Below are 21,222 nucleotides of genomic sequence, written 5' to 3'. Positions count from 1 at the left end.
CTTTTCCACAGTTTGGAGTTCCTCGTGAATAGTCATTTGTTACTGTACATTTCCGCTGAGTACAGAGGATGGTTGTCCTAAAGTGACATAAAGCAAAGCTTGGGTCCAAGTTCATTTATATCCCTGTGTTCTTAATCTAAGCAATATAAACTGCATTTCTGCATAGTGATGTTGAAACAGATAAAAATAATAGGAATAGAATGTACTTCTCCTCAAATTTATGCAGTTCAAAAATCGCTTCAAATATGTATTGATCCAAAAGAAGAATAAGGTATAGTTCCTCCTCAAAGTCTCTACTGACTTTGGGCTTTATTTGTTTTTTATTTTCTAAGTGCTCCAGATGGTTGATTAGGTTGCTTATTTGAGATTTTTCTTGTTTCTGGAGGTGGGCTTGCATTGCTTCTGTTGTGGTATCTAGTGGCTGTCTTTGTGCAGGAGTGTCCCTCTGCAGTCTGCTTGTGCCTAGAGGCTTCCGTGGGAGCGCTGAAACTGATGTAAACCCCAAACCTGCCTTTCCTCTGGTTTGCTGGCAGCTGTCGCCTTGTAGGTTAGGCTGGAGATGGAGTTGTTCGTTCACAGCCAGGTGTTTCTGGGGCTTGTCTTCTGCTCCGTGGCCATCACTGGCTCTGGAGGGGATAGGGCCTGTTCCCAAGTGGTTGGAGCAGAAGTTTTGGAGGTTGGGTCTGAGCTGGTTCCATCCCCTTTAAGTGTGTTCCCTCCCTGATCGGCATCAGCCTCCTTTTCCAGGAAGGGAGCCATGCCTGGATAAGAGGGGCTGGATGAGCCCTTGGTATTGGCCTGGGTACAAATTGTGGATGTCTTACCAGAGACAGAAGTTGTGGCTGCTCTGAGGTGCTGCCTGTGTAAGTACCTGTAATAGCTGGAAGGCAATGGCACCCCACTCCAGTACTCTTGCCTGGAAAATCCCATGGATGGAGGAGCCTGGTAGGCTGCAGTCCATGAGGTCGCTAAGAGTCGGATACGACTGAGTGACTTCACTTTCACTTTTCACTTTCATGCATTGGAGAAGGAAATGGCAACCCACTCCAGTGTTCTTGCCTGGAGAATCCCAGGGACGGGAGAGCCTGGTGGGCTGCTGTCTATGGGGTCGCACAGAGTCGGACACGACTGAAGTGACTTAGCAGCAGTAGCACCCTGCTCAGACGTTTCTTTAGGTCTGAGTTTTCTTTTTCCCAGCTGAGCTTTCTACTCATCTGTAGCAGCCCTTACCCCAGTTGAGCGGTTGTAGGCTTGGATTGGGGTATGCGCTGAAGCCTTCATAGGAACAGAGTCAGCTACCCCTGCAGCTTTAGTCCCTTCTCTCCCTCTGGTTTAGCAGTAAGCAGGCATGTATTGTGGCTCCTTGTGAACAGCATCCAGGCTGCTCACGGTCCTCCTGTTAGTCCCAGCAGGTAGCACGGAGACTCATTTCTCAGTGTCAGACCTTTGGACAAGACCTTTGCATGGTTTGTGACTCAGACCACCTACTCCCTTGGGAGGAGCTCTGCCTGTATGATCCCTCTTCTTCTGAGTCATCTCTTAGGGGCACAGCTATAGACCTGATCACTTCCCATGCCTTTTTACACAAATCTGTGTTTTTACATCTTCTAGTTCTGCTGCAGTTGGTTTTCAGTGAGGATTGTTTCACATGTAGACATATTTTTGATGTTTTCTGCATCCTCCTCCTTTACTGTTTGGATTTCTTATCTCTGGGTTAATGTTGTTTTGTTTGTATTATGTTTATGTCAACTTAGGTTAATTTTTTTAGGTATTTGTCTATTTCATCTAATTTGTCAAATGTATTGCTGTATCTGTATGTAATATTCTTGTAACTTTAAAACTTCAGTGAGGTTTTCAATAATGTGTCATTTATCAGTAATGATATTTTGTTTCTCTTTTTCTTTGGTCAGTCTTGATAACAGTGTATCAGTTTTATTGACTTTTCAGATATCAATTTTTAACTTTGTTAATTTTCTCTATTGTATTTTCAATTTTTGTTTTTTATTGATTTTATTCCTAATATTTTCCTTAGATTTTGTTTGGTTGTCTTTTTTCCTAGATTCTTGAAATAGAAATAAAAAGCATTGATAATTCAATATTTTCTTTTTTCTAACATAGTCATTTCTATCTATAAATTTTCTGCTAAGTCCTTCAGCTTTATACCACAAGTTTTGATCTGTGTTTTTTTAAAAATTCATAAGTTACGTAATGCTTTTTTATTTAATGTCCAGGGAGTTGGATATTTGCTAGGTATTCTTTTGTGATCAGTTTCTAGCGTAACTCCATTGTGGTCAGAAAACTTATTCTGAAGTGTTCAGTTTTTTAAGTCCTATTGAAGTTTTCTTTATGATCTGGCATTGGCTCATTTTCATAAATGTTTGTTAATTGTAATGCTTATACTTTCTGTATCTTTACTTTTTACTTCTATTTGCCCTATTATGTATTGAGAAAAAAAGTCTCTTATGATTTTGGATTTGCTTTTCAGTTCTGTCAATTTTTATTTTAAATATTTTGAAGCTACGTGTTTGTGTACATACATATTTTGATATGTGCTGTCTTTCTGTTTGGTTATTTTCTTTATCATTATCAACTGTCCTTTGACTCTAGAAATATCTCAAGTTTTAGAATTTGGTGTTAGAATAATTACACTAATTTTGAAGATTGGTATTGGAATATTTTTGAATTCTTTTATTTCAGCTTTCTATTGGTTTTCTTTATAAAATGTGTTTCTCATAAATAGTGTATCATTTGGTTTTTAATTTCTATTCATGAGACAATCTTACTTTTTTGTATGTATAATTTAGTTAACCAATTCTTGCAATAACTAATACTGTTTTTTAAGGAGCCTGATTGATTTTTAATCAGATGTTTGTTTTTCATGGCTACTCTGTGTATAACAATACGCGTCTGTGGCTTAACTTTAATAGATAAATGATGGCCACTTTTCTATGATCTTTAATTCCATACACCCCATACTTGCTTTTGCATCATTATTGTGCTGCATTATCATGCTCCATATGATGTTATAATTACTGATTTTAAGATCTGTATTTATACATGTTTAACCTTTATGGTGTTCTCCCAGTGTTTCCATTGTCTCATTTCTGCTGGGATTATTATTTTCTGTCTGAAGAATTTCGTTTATCATTTCATTTAGTGCAGATCTATTGAAACAAGCATTTTTTTTTCATTTTTAAGTGATATTTTTTTCTCTGTATCTAACAATTCTAGGTTGACAGCTATGTTCTGTAGCACTTTAAGGTTTTTATTGCATCTTATTCTAGCTTATGCCTATTGAGAAATTGCCTGCTGGTTTATTGTTGCTTTTTTGTAAGTGATACATCATTTTTCTCTGGATAATGTATAACTTTTCTTTGTAATTGGTTTTCATTGATTTTACTCTGATGTCTTTAGATTAGTTTTTTTTTTTGCATTTATTCTGCTTGTTTTGTTTTGAATCATTCTATTTGATATATAGTTATTACATTGACTCTTTAAATTTGTATTTTTCTTTCAATATTATTTTGATTTTTTTGATCCTTTGAATATCCTCTTTCATAAATTATGTTTTGAATTCTTTTCATGTTAAGTTTAAAAAGTTAAGTAAAATTTTAAAATCTATTCTAGGATTCTCAAAAATTCTTTACATTGGTTTTCGTAACATTAGAAAATAATCTTTGCTAATGTGTGTTTTTTTACCTAAAAAATTAGTTACTTTTATCAGTTGAAATCATAAATAATGGGTGTAATATTTGATTGATTTTTCTGTATATGATATATAATTAAAATAATTGTTATTTATATTAGAATATAAAAAGCTTCTTTATGAGGCAGAAGTTTACTTTTTCTCAGTTTCACTTGTTGCAAAGCTCCTGTGCATGATAGTCTGAATAAATTCTTTTTGACATTAATAATGGATTCTTTGCAATTACTGATATGTTGTTTTTTCCAGGTTTTACCAGTCATTCTGTTTTTAAGTGTTACATCTTAAATACTAGCACAATAAATACTTTGAAACTGATAAATTTTGAAGTAGACAATAATTAAGCATTTCCATTTTTGTCATCTATAATCAAACATTTCAGAAAATTTGATAATATGAAACATATAGTTAATGTTAAAACTGTATCCCTGGAGAAGGGAATGGCAGCCCACTTCAGTAAGTATTCTTGCCTGGAAAATCCCATGGACAGAGGGTTCATGGGGGTCACAAAGAGTTGTACATAACTGAGCACATATTAGATATAAGTAGATATTCTTTCGATGTTTCAATATCCTAGGATTGTCTTAATAAATATTATTTATCCTTGTTTGCCTAAGTGCTGACTGATTAGTAGAGCATTCTTGTTAACGGTCTTTTGGGTAGCCTCACTGTTGCTGTCTTTTGGACTGTATTGAAAAGCCTGTAGTAAAAACTATTTAGAAGTACTAAAAAAATTGTCTTTTTTAATGTCATGTAGCAAAATACAGCATATTCAGACCAGCTAATTATGTCATTTTAAAAAATAGGACCACGTTATGTGGTACAAATCGGTGACAAAATTATCGACTATAATGAAGAGTTTCGCCTGTTTTTGTCAACAAGAAGCCCAAATCCCTTTATTCCACCGGATGCAGCTTCCATTGTTACTGAGGTTAACTTTACTACAACAAGAAGTGGATTACGAGGACAGGTATATGTGGACAGTCATAATTTGCCTTAGAAATCGTAGAAATCTTCTTTGTATACTTGTGAAATACTCTGAGTGAGAAGCTATTTTGTTACACTGATTAGCATTTAAACTCATGATTTTGAAAATATACTTGGAAATATATGTCCATTAGTGTTAGAATTATATATTTGTTGCTAATGTCAAATTGCTACTTCTTCCAGTAAAACTTTAATTTTACAGTCTACTTATATTTGTTAGAATTTGAGAAATGGAAGGATCATACACGTTAAGATTAGTAACTTTATTTTTTTTTAATTGTGAAAACTGAAGTTTTAGTGTTAAAATTTCATTTAGTTGACTTATTCAGCTAGTTGAGTATCTGATTCCAAATCCAACATTGTTTTTGACTGGAACATTTGTATGTTTGAATTCTCTTTTTCTGTGTATGGCTTATTACATTTTATAATTATTGCATAAACTGCAAAATAATTTTCATGTACAGACTTCTGCTTACACACTCAGTTACTAATTTTATTTCCTTTTTAAAAATATCCTGTTGATTTTTTAGTATCATCTTGTTTTTTTACTCACTTAACAATAGTATATATTTTTTCTTTTGATTGAAATGGTAGCATATATATTTGCTGTGATTTTTTATTTATTTTATTGTATTTTTTAAAGCTCTCCTTTTGAATATTATTCTTACCATATTAGATGACTCACTGCATATTTTCATCAACAGTGTCTTTTGATAGCCTTGATGATTCTTGTCATAAATAAAACAAAGTCCAAATTACTCAAAAGTTGGCAGAATTTGACAGAATGGCTTCCTCTATATAAAAGATCTCCACCATAATTGCTAAAAAGTGCTATATAGGTATTACTTTAATGAGAACTATTTGAACATGTTTATACAATAGATTTTAAATTAGCATATTTTATGACATGCAAATGTCATTCCCTATTTTAAAGTTTTAAATTTAAGACTTTGACATAGCAGTCTTCAACAACTTTATTAAGATTCAGCTCATGTAGCATATGATTGACCCTTGAAAGTTTACATTTCAGTGTTTTTTTTTTTAGTGGAATTTCTGGGTCTTATGGTATCAGTGTCTCATGGTAACAGTGCTTGCCCGGTAGTTTGGCTCGTAAAGAATCTGCCTGTAATGCAGGAGACCCCAGTTCAGTTCCTAGGTTGGGAAGGAATCCCCTGGAGAAGGGATAGGCTACCACTGCATTGTTCTTGGGGTTTCCTAGTGGCTTAGCTGGTAAAGAATCTGCCTGCAAGGTGGGAGGCCTGGGTTCAGAAGATCCCCTGAAGGAGGGAACAGCTACCCACTCCAGTATTCTGGCCTGGAGAATTCCATGGGTCATATAGTCTATGGGGTTGCAAAGAGTCGGATACGACTGAGTGATTTTCACTATGGTAACAATATGTTTAAATTTTTGAGGAATAGAAAAAAAATTTCCAAAGTAGCTACACAATTTTAGTTTCTTGTTAGTAGTATATGATGGTTTTTCTTTTTACACAGTTACAATATTTATTATTATTCATCATTTATTATTTAATTGTAGCCATCTTAATAGGTATGATATGGTATCTCATTGTGATTTTGATTTTAAGTAAGATATCTCTTTATCTATTTTTGTGACTAATTACCATGAAAAAGTTAGCTTTTATAGTTTTTATATATAATCTAAGAACTAAATATTAGATGTTGATACATTGTGATGCAATTTCTTACAGTTGTTTTTATAATATGTGACATTTTATCAGTTAGCTTCACTATTCCTTTTGCCTTTTTTGTCAGAAATAATTGTGGCAGTGTCTCATATGTTTAACCAGAAAGAATGAAGTGTACAGAGTAGTATATTTGTAATATCCAATCCAACATAAAGTCTGTTTGTGGGAAGTTTTCACTTTGGTTTGTCTTGCTTAATCTTTATTGTTAAAATAACCTTGGCCCTTTTAACTTTTTTATATAGCTTTTGGCATTAACTATTCAACATGAGAAACCTGATTTAGAGGAACAGAAAACAAAACTATTACAACAAGAAGAAGATAAGAAAATACAGTTAGCTAAGCTTGAAGAATCTCTTTTAGAGGTAAAATTTAGTTATTCAGGATGTTGATCATATTATATTATTTTGATGATAATCAAATGCTGTTTTTTTAAAGGTTATAATACCTTCAGCATGTTTTCGGTTATATCAGAAGAATATCTATATATATTAAAATCAAAATTCAAACAGAAAAAGGGTAGCTATCTTGGAATATGAGACTTGGGAGTAATGTTTAAGACAAGTGATTTTTAACTAATACTGTCTTTATACTGTATTTCATTAATGTTTAATTATATGCTCAGAACAACATTCTGAGTAGCATGAGATTATGATTTGATCTGTAACTTTAAGTGGTTTTTATTTTTATTAAATTGATGAAATTAATATATATACAATGCTTTAATGATATAGTATCATCTAGTGACTTGCAATATCTTTTCATATACAAGCCTGTAAAATATTGAAATTCTTTTAAAAGTACATAAGTTCCCATAAATGTCATCAAATTAATAGTAGTTAACTTGGACTTCCTTTATTTGATCATTTTAGTATATATAATAATGTTCATATTATTTTATTAATTTTTCTACAGACACTTGCCACGTCTCAAGGTAATATTTTGGAAAATAAAGATTTGATTGAATCTTTGAATCAGACAAAAGCAAGCAGTGCACTTATTCAGGAGTCACTTAAAGAATCTTACAAACTCCAAATTTCTCTTGATCAAGTAAATATTTTCTTTATGATCTTATATTGTTTTCTTAAATGTTCATGTTAATATGATAAAAATCATAGTATCGAGACTTCAGTGGAATGATGACTGCAAAAAAGAAAGCTATTCAAAAATGCCAGGTCCTTGGGTCTAATTCTTGTTATTATGGAGAGGGTGATAGATGTTGAGTGTATCAAGGATAAAGAGTGCTGGTCATTTTTGTCCCCTGCTGAATGTCACTGATTTCTGGCACGTTGTCTAGAGTTGTAGGGAAGCCCAGGTGGTGCAGTGGTAAATAATTAGCCTGCCAATGCAGGAGATGCAGGAGACACAAGTTCAGTCCGTGGGTCGGGAAGATCCTCTGAAGGAGGAAATGGCACCCAACTCCAGTATTCTTGCCTGGAGGATTTCTTGGATAGAGGAGCCTGGTGAGCTGCAGTCCATGGGTTTGCAAAGAGTCAGACATGACTGAGCACTCATGCACACTAGGGTTCTCAGTTCAGTTGCTCAGTCATGTCTAACTCTTTGTGACCCCATGGACTGCAGCACTCCAGGTCTCCCTGTCCATCACCAACTTCCGGTCTCCTCAAACCCATGTCCATTGAGTCAGTGATGCCATCCAACCATCTCATCCTCTGTCGTCCCCTTCTCCTCCCACCATCAATCTTTCCCAGCATCAGTGTCTTTTCAAATGAGTCAGCTGTTCGCATCAGATGGCCAAAGTATTGGAGTTTCAACTTCAACATCAGTCCTTCCAATGAACGCCCAGGACTGATCTTTAGGATGGACTGGTTGGATCTCCTTGCAGTCCAAGGGACTCTCAAGAGTCTTCTCCAACACCATAGTTCAAAAAGCATCAATTCTTCAGTGCTCAGCTTTCTTTTAGTCCAACTCTCACATCTAAACATGACTACTGGATAAACTGTAGCCTTGACTAGACGGACCTTTGCTCTAAATTTGTACTGAAATTGAAACTGAACGTGTTTTTGTGTTTAGTGACTATTTTTTTTTTAATTTTTACTTTATTTTACATTACAATACTGTATTGGTTTTGCCATACACTGACATGAATCCACCACAGGTGTACATGAGTTCCCAAACATGAACCCCTCTCCCACCCCTTATCATCTCTCTGGATCATCCCTGTGCACCAGCCCCAACCATCCTGTATCCTGCATCAAACATAGACTGGCGATTCATTTCTTACATGATAGTATACATGTTTCAATGCCATTCTCTCAAATCATCCTACCCTCTCCCTCTCCCTCAGAGTGCAAAAGTTCGCTCTACACATCTGTGTCTCTTTTGCTGTCTCACATACAGGGTCATCATTACCATCTTTCTAAATTCCATATATATGTGTTAGTATACTGTATTGGTGTTTTTCTTTCTGGCTTACTTCACTCTGCATAATCAGCTCCAGTTTCATCCATCTCAACAGAACTGATTCAAATGTATTCTTTTTAATGGCGAGTAATACTCCATTGTGTATATGTACCACAGCTTTCCTATCCATTCATCTGCTGATGGACATCTAGGTTGTTTCCATGTCCTGGCTGTTATAAACAGTGCTGCGATGAACATTGGGGTACACGTGTCTCTTTCAATTCTGGTTTCCTCAGTGTGTATGCCCAGCAGTGGGATTGCTGGGTTATAAGGCAGTTCTATTTGCAATTTTTCAAGGAATCTCCACACTGTTCTCCATAGTGGCTGTACTAGTTTGCATTCCGACCAACAGTGTAAGAGGGTTCCCTTTTCTCCACACCCTCTCTAGCATTTATTGCTTGCAGATTTTTGGATCGCAGCCATTCTGACTGGTGTGAAGTGGTACCTCATTGTGGTCTTGATTTGCATTTCTCTAATAATGAGTGATGTTGAGCATCTTTTCATGTGTTTGTTAGCCATCTGTATGTCTTCTTTGGAGAAATGTCTATTTAGTTCTTTGGCTGTTAAAGAGCATCTTTGCCATTCCTGAAACTTTTCTCAAGTTAAGGCAAATTAAGTATATCAATAAAAGAGTTAAAAGTTATTGTTACATTAAAAACATCTTTCTTCCCTTTTCATCCTCTACCCTACGAATGTGATGACTGAACTCTTTTCTTATAAATAAATAATTAAAATCCTTTTTACTTTATTATTTTAACATTTCCTAGAGTAAAATTTCAACGCTGTATCAGTACAATGTATCTTTTTTTCTCCTACATTTGGTGACAGAGATCTGCTGAGGAAAAGCAATAAAGATGAATGATACTGTGAATTCTCAGTCTCCAACCTGACGTGGTCCCTTGCTGACATCCTTTAATTCTTTCCTATTTCCTTGAACGACTTTTCCAAATTTTATTTTAGGTGTTTTTCAGTTCTTGCTCAAATTCTGCACATTCATAGATTTCTTTCTTCCCTTGAGAAAGCGCTCTGTTGAAACCAGAATTAGAACAGGCTTAGAGCCTCTTTTCAAACTAGTCATCCCACCTTCTCTACCACTACTAAAATGGCAGATGTCATAACTGTCACTCTCTACCAGAAGGATTGTGACCTTTCTGTGCATTCTCTTTCTGAACAGGCATCCCTGAGTCACGCACATAATTTTGCCAATATCGTATTTGTAATCCTGTTTCTTTGATCAGAGTAACATAGATAACTTTCTCAGAGTTCCATTCATAACCTCAAGGCCATTTAATCCTATGATTCTTTCATCTTTATCATCCATTACCATCAGTCAGAACGAAAGCCCTTGTGCTTATTGGTTCATTTTATGCTTACGTTGAGCAATGCTAGGTGCTCTATTATCTTAATGTGGACCTGCAGTTGCAGTCTTCTCTACCTCTGCATCCATCAGTATTCTTTTGGTACCAGTCCCACATGCTACATTCATTGTTCTGACTTTTCTCCACTTCAGGGATAGCTGTAGTGCCATGCTGTCTCACATGACCGACATGGCCTCTAATCACAGCTGTTTACCATTTCATCTTACCCTAATACAGGTGTTTACCTCTTTCTCCTAATACAAGTGTTCTTGGTCTTCAGTAAAACCATCCCTTGTACTGCTCTGTAATCAGAGTAGAGATGTATTTAGAATACACTGATGTAGTTTCATAAAAGTATAAAAGTGTAAAAATATAAAAGCTGGATTATGATGTCTGAGTTGTGGGCTTCTGTGGTTCATCTGTATTCGTTGTCTGTGTGTTGGCAGAGTAAGGATGTGCACAGGAGCCTGCAGGTGGCCGTGAGCACTGGTACTAAGGTGTTATCCCCCCTCCACCCTGCGTTGTTCCACAGGAGCGGGATGCCTATCTCCCTCTGGCTGAGAGTGCCAGCAAGATGTACTTCATTATCTCTGACTTGTCCAAAATTAACAACATGTATCGCTTTAGCTTGGCTTCATTTCTCCGACTTTTCCAGCGAGCTCTGCAAAACAAACAGGTATGCTGGTGGTTACCCTATAGCTGAGACTGAATAAGAGAGATTGCTTTATTAGGTGCTAAATTTATAATAATTTCTTGAGTGAAGTTGCTTAGAATTACATTTCACAAGACCAAATATAACACCTTTAAACTATATTTAAAAGAAGTTGGTTCCTTAGTTGCATTTTGTGTTTTTAACAAACTGTCCCAATGCGACACCCCTCTTAATGGAAATGATTTATGATTATAAATTAATAAATGATTATGTTCTAAGATGATCATAAAAAAACCTGAAAGATCAGAAATTAACCACATAATCTCATTACCTGGGGGAAACAACATTTAAAATTTCATAATACACCCTTGTTGTTTGGGGGCTTCCCATTTGAGCAGTAAAGAACCTGCCTGCCAATTCAGGAGACCTGGGTTTGATCCTGGGGTTGGAACGATCCTCTGGAGGAGGGCACGGCAAAGCGATTCTTCCCTGGAGAATTCCATGGACAGAGGAGCCTAATGGGCTACAGTCCATCGGGTTGCAAAGAGTCGGACACGACTGAGCAACTGAGCACACACTTATTGTTTGAGACTGTAGTATGTTACAGGTATTGTTCTAGAAAATGGAAATACAGGAATATACACTCTTTTATCAAGTTTGTATTCTAATGGAGGGAATATGTTAAAAAATGCACACAAGTTTACCCAAAAGGTATAATACTGTGCTTTAAAAATATATTGTACACAATTTTCATGTCCATAAATATAAACCTACACAATGTTTTTGAGAACTTTTGAGGCTGTATGTGTGTGTGTTAGTTGCTTAGTCATGTCCGACTCTTTGCAACCCCATAGACTGTAGCCCACTAGGCTCCTCTGTCCATGGGATTCTCCAGGCAAGAACAATGGAGTGGGTTGCCATTTCCTTCTCCAAAAGGAAATAGAAAGAAAGAAAGTGAAGTTGCTCAATTGTGTCTGACTCTGTGCGACCCCACGGACTGTAGCCTACCAGGCTCCTCCATCCATGGAATTTTCCAGGCAAGAGTACTGGAGTGGTTGCCATTTCCGTCTCCTTTGAAGTTGTATCCTTTATTTAACTACCTCCTATGGAATGTTCTGGTTGTCTCTGCTGAATATGTGTTTACAGCTAAAGTTGGCAGATTAAACAGTGTTCCTTTTATGCTAATCGATTCTGTGGGGAATTTGGTCAGGGCCCGGCAGGGCTGGCTTACGGCTGCCTCACAGGGCCTGGGGCTCGGCTGGGAGGAACTGAGAGGGAGTGGGTTCAGAGAGGCCCACTGGTGATGGGGGCAGGTGGACCTGATGGCGGGCTGCAGACTGTGGCACCTCTGCATGAGGCTTGGTTTTCTCACAGTGCAGAGTAGGTGAGTTTCTCATAGTGCACACTGAGATACCAAACATGAATTCCAGTGGAAAAGGCAGAAACTGAATTGTGGGTTTTTTTTTTTAATTTTTTTAAAACTTTATTTTACTTTACAGTACTGTATTGGTTTTGCTATACATCAACATGAATCCGCCACGGGTGTACACGTGTTCCCAATCCTGAACCCCCCCTCCCACCTCCCACTTTATAACCCAACCTTGGGTCATTTCTGCTGTATTCTTTTGGTTGAAGCAGTCAGAGCCTGCCCAGATTTAAGAAGGGGAAAGGGACTTCACCTCCTGACAGACGTCAAAGAATTTGTGGGTTGTGTTTAAAATAGCTAGACACTTATAGGATTGTTTTTCCCTAGTGTTTTGTTTCTCTAATTATTTTCCTAGTTAACTTCCTGGACTTGGATAGTTGGGACAAAAATGCATATACGTAAGTCTTTAGACGAATAGTGTCTAATCATCCTTTGGAAATATATGCTGTTGGTGTATTAAAATAATACAACAACAGGGACCTTGTTCCATCATTCCTTATTCAGATGGTTAAGAATCTGTCTGCAATAAGGAGAACCAGAATACAGGTCAATTCCTGGGTTGGGAAGATCCCTTGGAGAAGGGTATGGAAACCCACTCCAGTATTCAGGCTTGGAGAATCCCATGGACAGAGGAGCCTGGCAGGCTGCAGTTCATAGGGTTGCACAGAGTTGGACACAACTGAATTACTAACACTTTCACTAAGCAAAAATGGATATTATATATCTTTTAATAATTAGCCTATTAGGTAATTGAAAAATATTTCACTATATTTGAAAGTCTTTAGCCATTTGTAAGGTAAAATCACTTGTAGAAATCAGATTATTTGTGTTTTTTCTTTGGTGAATTATGATTTTTTAATATTCTGTTGTATTAGTATTTTGAAATTTGATTTATAAGAGATTCTTATATATTAAGGACATTAAATCTTTGTCATATGTTACTAATATTTAAGGCTTATTGTTTGCTTTTAATTTATTTCAATAATATTTTTTATGAAACCAAATTCATCAAATTGTTTTTTATAGTTTTTATGTTTGATATAACACTAATATAAGTATTTTTAGGATTATATTTTGGGTGCAAATAATTTATTCTTTTAGATAAATTAGGGAGCAAAATTTCATATCGAAGTAGGTTTACTTAAGTCTGTCTTTCTGAGGAAAGACATTCAATTAATATTTACTGCAGACTTAGCATATGGCAGGCATTTTCTAGTTGCACGGGTGATATACTGGAGCATAAATCAAGAAAAAGTATTGTCTTCATTGGCGGGGCTATTAATATTTTCATTAATAAATTATTTCAGAAAATCTTTGAGTATGTGATTAAGGTTTACTAATGTCTTTTCCACTAAAATAAATCATCTAAAGTTCTTACATTCAGATTTGAAATAAAATGACAGCTGACAAAGAACTTATATTTTGGAGGTAGGCGTTTTTAGTAAAATCTATTGTATTACTCCTGGGAAATAAGATAAGCATTTCTCCCACATATATTCATAATGTCCTTTGGACAAAGACTAGGTTTCAGGTTGCAGAGTTGTGCTGCAGAATACTTAAATGTGTTAAAAAGTTTTAAATTTTAATTGTTAACTTTAGTTATACTATTTATAATATTGTGTTGGTAGAAGAGTTTTACAAAAACAATAGTGTGAAGTTTGTGAGAGCTCATTCATGACATATTGATCTTATTTCTAATTTACTATGTCAACAAGTAAAACTAAAGAGTCATTTATATTATACTTCTTTTGCATTAATAATTTTGTATGAAACTTGAGAGTGTATAGTAAAAAGTTCATTTAAAATTGATTTTTATCTTTTAGTAAAAAGGTATTTGTGTTAAAATTCAGTGATCACATAAAATATAAGAACTGAAAAACACATTACAAGGTCTAAATTTAATAAAAATACTGATTATTTTATACTGTTTAGAAAAGCTTATAGCTTGGTATTTTGTCAGTGACAATAGTTCTGTGATAATATGGCTGTTGAATAACATTTACCTTTGAATATGTATGTATGTGTATTTGCACCTGTGTGTTTAGGTGGGCATTTGAGTTTATTTAAAAAAGTAATATAATCTTAAATTTTGTTTTCCATTGTTTTGAAAATCTACTCTGTCTTGTAGGTACTGTATTCTGTCTCACATTAGCTTGTTTTTTAGTGGATCCAAGTTTTAATTTCACATATGATCTTTGTTATTAAATAGTAGAATTAACAAGAGTGTTTGTGATGTGAGCTGTGAATAATGAACTCTCTTGGTTAGAACATGCTACTAACCAGAAGCTTGAAACCAAGGTCAGAAAGCTATGTTTGATATATCTGTGTACCAGGTCACAATGTTTTCTGCTAATTTCACACAGTTTATTTCTCATTCTGGGTGTACTTCTCTAAATATTTTGCTTGTTTTTTTTTCTTTTTTTTATTTTCTTGTCTGTTATCATCATAAGGAAGTAAGCAAGTTTTGTCTAAATGTTATACCAGGATTGAATTTTACAAGGCATGTATTCTCCAAATGTACCCTCAGTAAAGTGAGGTATAACACTCATATTACAGTTAGGGAAAAGGCCAACTTTTATACCATCCTTGTCCACTATTCCTAACCCAAGCCATTTTTCATTAATCAAATAAAATAGCCATTAGTGATATTTTTCAAATTATGGCAATCATATATAGTGAAAGTACAAAAATAGGTAAAAAACTAAAACATACGAATTATGACACCTTAAATTTCAAATTCATGAAAGATGAGCAAGATTTAAGATTATTTAGGTTCTTATGCTGGGGATAAGAAAATTCTTTATAGTATGGTTCTGGTCATACTGTTTTGAGACTGGATTGGTAATTATAATACAGGTCATTAAATGAATTTAACCCAGGTTGATGCAGTATTTTTAATGCCAGTAGAAATTAAAAATGGTAGGCCAAATTCAATTCATATTATAATTGATTATAATTTTCATTTATTGAAAGCTTCAACTCTATACATTAAAAAATGCATAAGTTTTTTATTGTGTTAATGTAGAAGTTTAGTACATTTATTTGTTGAGTCCCTTGAGTCTGACTGATAAAGATAATTGCTCCAGAATCAGTTTTGAGTGTGGAACAACAGTTTATAAGCATGATTAAACTGTGAGGTACCTTTTAAGTGTTCATGAGTTTCCTAATGGTTTCTCAATTTTCAAATTGTCATCTGCAGGATTCTGAAAATACAGAACAGAGGATTAAGTCTCTTATCAACTCATTAAAACATATGGTTTATGAATATATATGTCGTTGTCTATTTAAGGTAAGAAATATTGTCTTTCACTTATAAAATATTGCCTGAACCTTTATTTAATACAGTATTAGGTTAAGTTATATTAAATTGTACATCCTTTTACCTACTGGAAAGGTATTAGAATTGACATTTCTGATATTTTTGCAGAATGTCTTCGAGTACTCAGGATGTAGTGGAGAGAAGAGTGACAGCTTCACTAGCTGGCTTAGCCCTGCACTTGTCAGTGACCAGAGGGGAGGGAACGAGGGTGGCCTAGGTAGATCATCTTCTAGCAGATGTTTCTCAGTCTTAGTACTCAGGACATTTTGGGCCACATAGTTATTTGTTGTGGGGGGTCATTTTGTGCATGTTATGGTATTAATGTCACCTCTGGCCTTTACCTTCTGGTACCATTAGCATTCCCTTTCCCCATTATGACAATCAAAAATACCTCAGCACTGCCGGATGTCCCCTGGGCTGGGGAACAAAACTTTCCCTGCGTTACAAGGTAAACTAATACATGATTCTGTGTTTTGAAGGAAATCTGTCATAGACGTCTTCAAATTGCAAGGCAACCAGAGGAATAAACAATGAATTATTTTTAGAAATTTTAGAATATTATAGAAAATACAGAAGGTTTTCACATAGGACTATTTTATTAAAAAAAAAATCAGTCCTTGGGAATAGCTTGAGACATGATTTTTAAAAAAGCACTTTGTAAAGGCAGTTAACTATGAGAGAGAAATAGAGTTACTGTGGTCCAATTATATAGACTTCTTAGAAGATCTTGAAAAAGATATACTTTTTATATTCTTCAGCACGAGATAGTAGTTTTTATGATTAGAGTGAGTTTATTGAAGATGTTTACTTTAGACAGAATAAACCCTTCAAAGAGTTTATTGACAAGGAATGTTATTGGAAATTCAAAGAATTATAGTTGAGCATTTCTGCAGAATTCCTTCTCTAATGAAAATTGTGGATATATATATCTTTTTGAAAGGACTCATAGCTTACTGTCATTCTAAAAATCAGCCATTCAGCCTTCAATTTTAGTTTGTATAAAAGGAGGAATTGTAAGAGAATAATCTCAAAGCCCATTTTGTCACTGGTTATGATCCTAGATAAAAGGATGATATGTCAGTAGCTTCATTGGTTATAGGTTCACGAGATATTTAAACATTTTCTATAATCCACTGCCTCATATAAAACTTTGTAAAATTTAATTACACAAAATTTAAAACATAAAATGTTTCAAATTTAATGAGCCATATAGAAAAATCTGTAAACACTTATTTTCAGTTCAGTTCAGCCGCTCAGTCATGTCCGACTTTGCAACCCCATGAATCGCAGCACACCAGGCACTCTCCTCCAATTCAGTCCTTCATTAGAGTAAATCACTTTAATGTTCGATATGTCCTTATAGTCTGTTTCTTCTCTCTTCATATTCATATATGCAAATATGTATACATACATACACATATATACCAAATGGTGGCTCAGCTGGTAAAGAATCTGTTTGCCAATGCAGGAGATGCAAGAGACACACAGGTTCAATCCCTGGGTCAGGAAGCTCCTCTGGAGAAGAAAGTGGCAAGCTGGTCCAGTATTCTTGGCCGGGAAATTTCCATGGACAGAAGAGCCTGATGGGCTACAGTCCATGGAGCTGCAAAGAGTTGGACATAACTGAGCATGTTCCCCCCACCCCATATATATATACAACACTTCTTTATCCATTCATCTTTGGATGGACACTTAGGATGCTTCAGGATGCTTCTATGTCTTGGCTATTGTAAGTAATAATGCACTGAGCATAGAGAAGCATGTGTCTTTTCAAATTAATATTTTTATTTTTTTTGGAAAAATATCCCCAAAGTGCAATTGCACTATCCTATGGCAGTTCTATTTTTTAGCATTTGAAGAACCTCCATACTGTTTTCCATAGTGGCTGTACTAATTTACAATCCTACCAACAGTGTGGGTTCTGTTTCCTCCACATCCTTGTGAACTCTCGTTATTTGTCTTTTTGATCACAGCCATTCTGGACAGATGTCAGGTAGTATCTCTTTGTGGTTTTAATTGGTCTTTCCTCAGTGGTGAGTGAAGTTGAACATCGTTTCATGTGTCTGTTGAAATCGTTTGTCTTCTTTGGAAAAATGTCTATTTAAATCATCTGTCCATTTTTTAAATAACAATTTACAGTTGTTATGTCTGCTCATTGGATTGATCCCTTTATCATTATGGTGGTGCTAGTGGTATAGACTCATCTGCTATGCAGGAGACACAAGAGATGTGGGTTCGATCCCTGGGATATTCCTCCAGGAATAGCCCCTGGAGGAGAACATGGTAACCTACTCCAGTATTCTTCTTGCCTGGAGAATCCCATGGACAGAGGAGCCTGGCAGGCTACATACAGTCCATAACATCGTGAAGAGCTGGACCTGACTGAAGAGACTTAGCATACACATACAATGTCTCTTTATGTCCCTTGTTACAGTCTTTGTTTTAAAGTCTGTAAAATTATGTTTTAAAGATAGTTCAGCTTTATTTTCATGGAGTAGATTTTCTGTCTCTTCAATGTAGTCTATTTGTCTTTAGTTCTTAAGTGAGTCTCTTGTAGGCAGCATATATATGGCCCTTGTTTTTTTATTCATTCAGCCACTCTACAGCCTTTAAGTGGAGCATTTAGTCTACTTACATTTAAAGTAATTATAGTTTTGCCAAGAGAATGCGCCAGTCATAGCAAGCACCCTCTTCCAACAATACAAGAGAAGACTCTACACATGGACATCACCAGATGCTCAGTACCAAAATCAGATTGATTATATTCTTTGAAGCCAAAGGTGGAAAAGCTCTATACAGTAGCTAAAACAAGACTGGGAGCTGACCATGGCTCACATCATCAGCTTCTTATTGCAAAATTCAGGCTCAAATGGAAGAAAGTAGGGAAAACCATTAGGCCATTCAGGTATGACCTAAATCAAATCCCTTTTGATTCTACAGTGGAAGTGACAAATAGATTCAAGGGATTAGATCTGGTAGACAGAGTGCCTGTCCAGTGTCATGGACAGAGGTTCATAACATTGTACAGGAGGCAGTGACCAAAACCATCCCCAAGTAATAGAAAGGCAAGAAGGCAAAGTGGTTGTTTTAGGAGGCCTCACAAATAGCAGAGAAAAGAGAACTGAAAGGCAAAGGAGAAAAACAAAGATATACTAAACTGAATGCAGAGTTCCAGAGAATAATAGAGAGACAAGAAAGCTTTCTTAAGTGAACAACGCAAAGAAATAGAGGAAAACAATAGAATAGGGTAGACTAGAGATCTCTTTAAGAAAATTGGAGATACTGAGGAAACATTTCATGCAAAGGACGAAAATGGCAAGGACTTAACAGAAGCAGAAGAGATTAAGAAGAGGTGGCAAGAATATACAGAAGACCTAAACAAAAAAGCTCTTAATAACCCAGATAACCATGATGGTCTGGTCACTCACCTAGAGCCAGGCATACTGGAGTATGAAGTCAAGTGGGCCTTAGGAAGCATTACTATGAACAAAGCTAGTGCAGGTGATGGATTACCAGCTGTGATGTTTCAAATCCTAAAAGATATTGCTGTTAAAGTGATGCCAGCAAATTTGAAAAACTCAGCAGTGGCCACAGGGTGGAAAAGGTCAATTATCATTTCAATTCCAAAGAAAGGCAATGCCAAAGAATGTTCAAATTACCATGCAATTGCACTCATTTCACATGCTAGCAAGATTATGCTCAAAATCCTTCAAGCTAGGTTTCAGGATTACATGAACTGAAAACTTCCAGATATTCAAGCTGGATTTAGAAAAGGCAGAGGAACCAGAGATCAAATTGCCAACATTTGCTGGATCATAGAAAAAGCTAGAAAATTCACTTTAATGGCAGAAGGTGAGGAGGAACTAAACAGCATCTTGATTAAGGTGAAAGAGGAGAGTGAAAAAGCTGGCTTAGAACTAACTCAACATTAAAAAAATGAAGATGATAGCATCTGCTTCTATCACTTCATGGCAAATAGATGGGGAAAAAGTGGAAACGGTGTCACATTTCATTTTCTTGGGCCCCAGAATCAATTTGGATGGTGACTGCAGCCACCAAATTAAAGGATGCTTGCTCTTTGGAAGAAAAGCTATGACAACCTAGACAGTGTATTAAAAAAGAGAGACATCATTTTGCCGACAAAGCTCCTGTAGTCAAAGCTATGATTTTTCCAGTAGTCATGTATCGATGTGAGAGTTGGACTGTAAAGAAAGCTGAGCACCGAAGAATTGATGCTTTTGAACTGTGGTGTTGGAGAAGACTCTGGAGAGTCCCTTTATTTTTAAAGTTGTTTATTTTTTACCTTCCTTACTTGCCATATTTGCCTATTTGTGTTTTAAAGAATAAGTTTTGCTTTATAGAATGTCTACTTTAATTACTCTTTTAATATTTTATTTTTAATCATTGATTTATTTTTGATCTCTGTATTATATAATTTACATAATTACTTTTTGTCTTAAACTGGAATGCTCTACCCAATAAACAATTGCCCATCCTCCAGCCCCTGGCAACCACTGCCTACTTTCTCTTTCTATGACTCTGACTGCTCTTAGTATTTCGTGTAAGTTGAGTCAGGTACGTATTTGTCCTTTGTAACTGCTTTATTCACTTAGCATAATGTTTTCAAGGTTCGTGCATGTTGTCAGTGTGTGTTTTAAAATGCCTGTTCTGTCCCCCTTCCTCCCTTAGCCCTCTCCCCTCCCTTTCCCCGACCAAGTTTAGGAATACCCTGAACTTGTGTTCTCTCCTCTTACCTCTCTTCCTCCCTAAGCAGAAGGACTTTTCCCAGAGACTCCGCCATCCTCATTCACTTAATGATTCATCTCAGAACCAGAGCCAAATGCAATGCAGTTTCATGTCCAGCAGGGCTGGTCTGAATATCTGTCCTCACACATTTGCTCTTCAGCAGTCGATGTGCATTGAGGTTTCCTGCTCTGGCTGCTCTTGTCTCTCTTGACTCCGCCAGAGGCCTTGCTGCAGTGCACCCAGGAGCCCCAAGCTGTGGGCGGCCCCGGGATGGCCTGGGGTGGTTAGAGTGGTGACTGGTCGGGGATAGTGAAGCATGGAGTTACTTGATTGCTGCTGATGCTGTCACCAAGAGGGTAGGGGCTCCTGGTACAGCACTTCATGCTGTAGTGTCTGACCCTAGGAGGGAGTGTGAAAAAGCTAAAGGGCACTCGAGGGATAGAGAGGGCCAGTGCCCGCAGCAGCCCTGGGCTCTGGGCCCAGCAAGTCCTCCTGAGTGTAGCTGTAATTGTTTGTATTTTCCAGGGAATATATGTTCTTATTTTACTTTTAGTGATACATTATATTTACTGATGAGATCTGAACCTTTTTGTCCTATTTTAATAATGTAATTAGAGAGTGATGCAGTAAGCTTTTCAGTGCCAACATGATTTAAAGCCAGCATTTTGTTGCACTACGAGAGGGGTTATAGGCTTACTATCCTTAACGTTTAGTACCCAACTGGAATTTTTCATTAGCTGTCTTGAGTAATATTTTTTGTTGTGAGCAGTTGAAATTATTTTAAAAAGGGCTGTAGTTTATAATTCTTAAGACAGGTTTTTAATTGATGATGGAATATCTGTTTTGTAAAATCCTTATTTTTGTATGAATAATATTAAATCTATTCATAGTGAGTTCAGCATTCCAT

The 21,222-nt window shown here is 36.0% G+C and overlaps 1 protein-coding gene across 1 annotated transcript in view; it reads left to right on the top strand.

Moving 5' to 3' along the window:
• The window catches only part of DYNC2H1 (dynein cytoplasmic 2 heavy chain 1), a 388,661-nt gene that overhangs the window by 178,350 nt on the left and 189,089 nt on the right, over positions 1-21,222 (top strand). The window contains exons 66-70 of the mRNA XM_068988126.1: positions 4,510-4,673; positions 6,639-6,758; positions 7,309-7,443; positions 10,705-10,848; positions 15,450-15,539. Of these exons, the coding sequence (XP_068844227.1) occupies positions 4,510-4,673; positions 6,639-6,758; positions 7,309-7,443; positions 10,705-10,848; positions 15,450-15,539 (653 nt within the window). The remainder of the gene's footprint in view (positions 1-4,509; positions 4,674-6,638; positions 6,759-7,308; positions 7,444-10,704; positions 10,849-15,449; positions 15,540-21,222) is intronic.

This window comes from Capricornis sumatraensis, chromosome 16 (assembly GCF_032405125.1).
Source record: "Capricornis sumatraensis isolate serow.1 chromosome 16, serow.2, whole genome shotgun sequence".
NCBI lineage: Eukaryota > Metazoa > Chordata > Mammalia > Artiodactyla > Bovidae > Capricornis > Capricornis sumatraensis.
The sequence above is the reverse complement of the archived record's forward strand: the minus strand, read 5'-3'. Positions and strand labels throughout refer to the sequence as shown.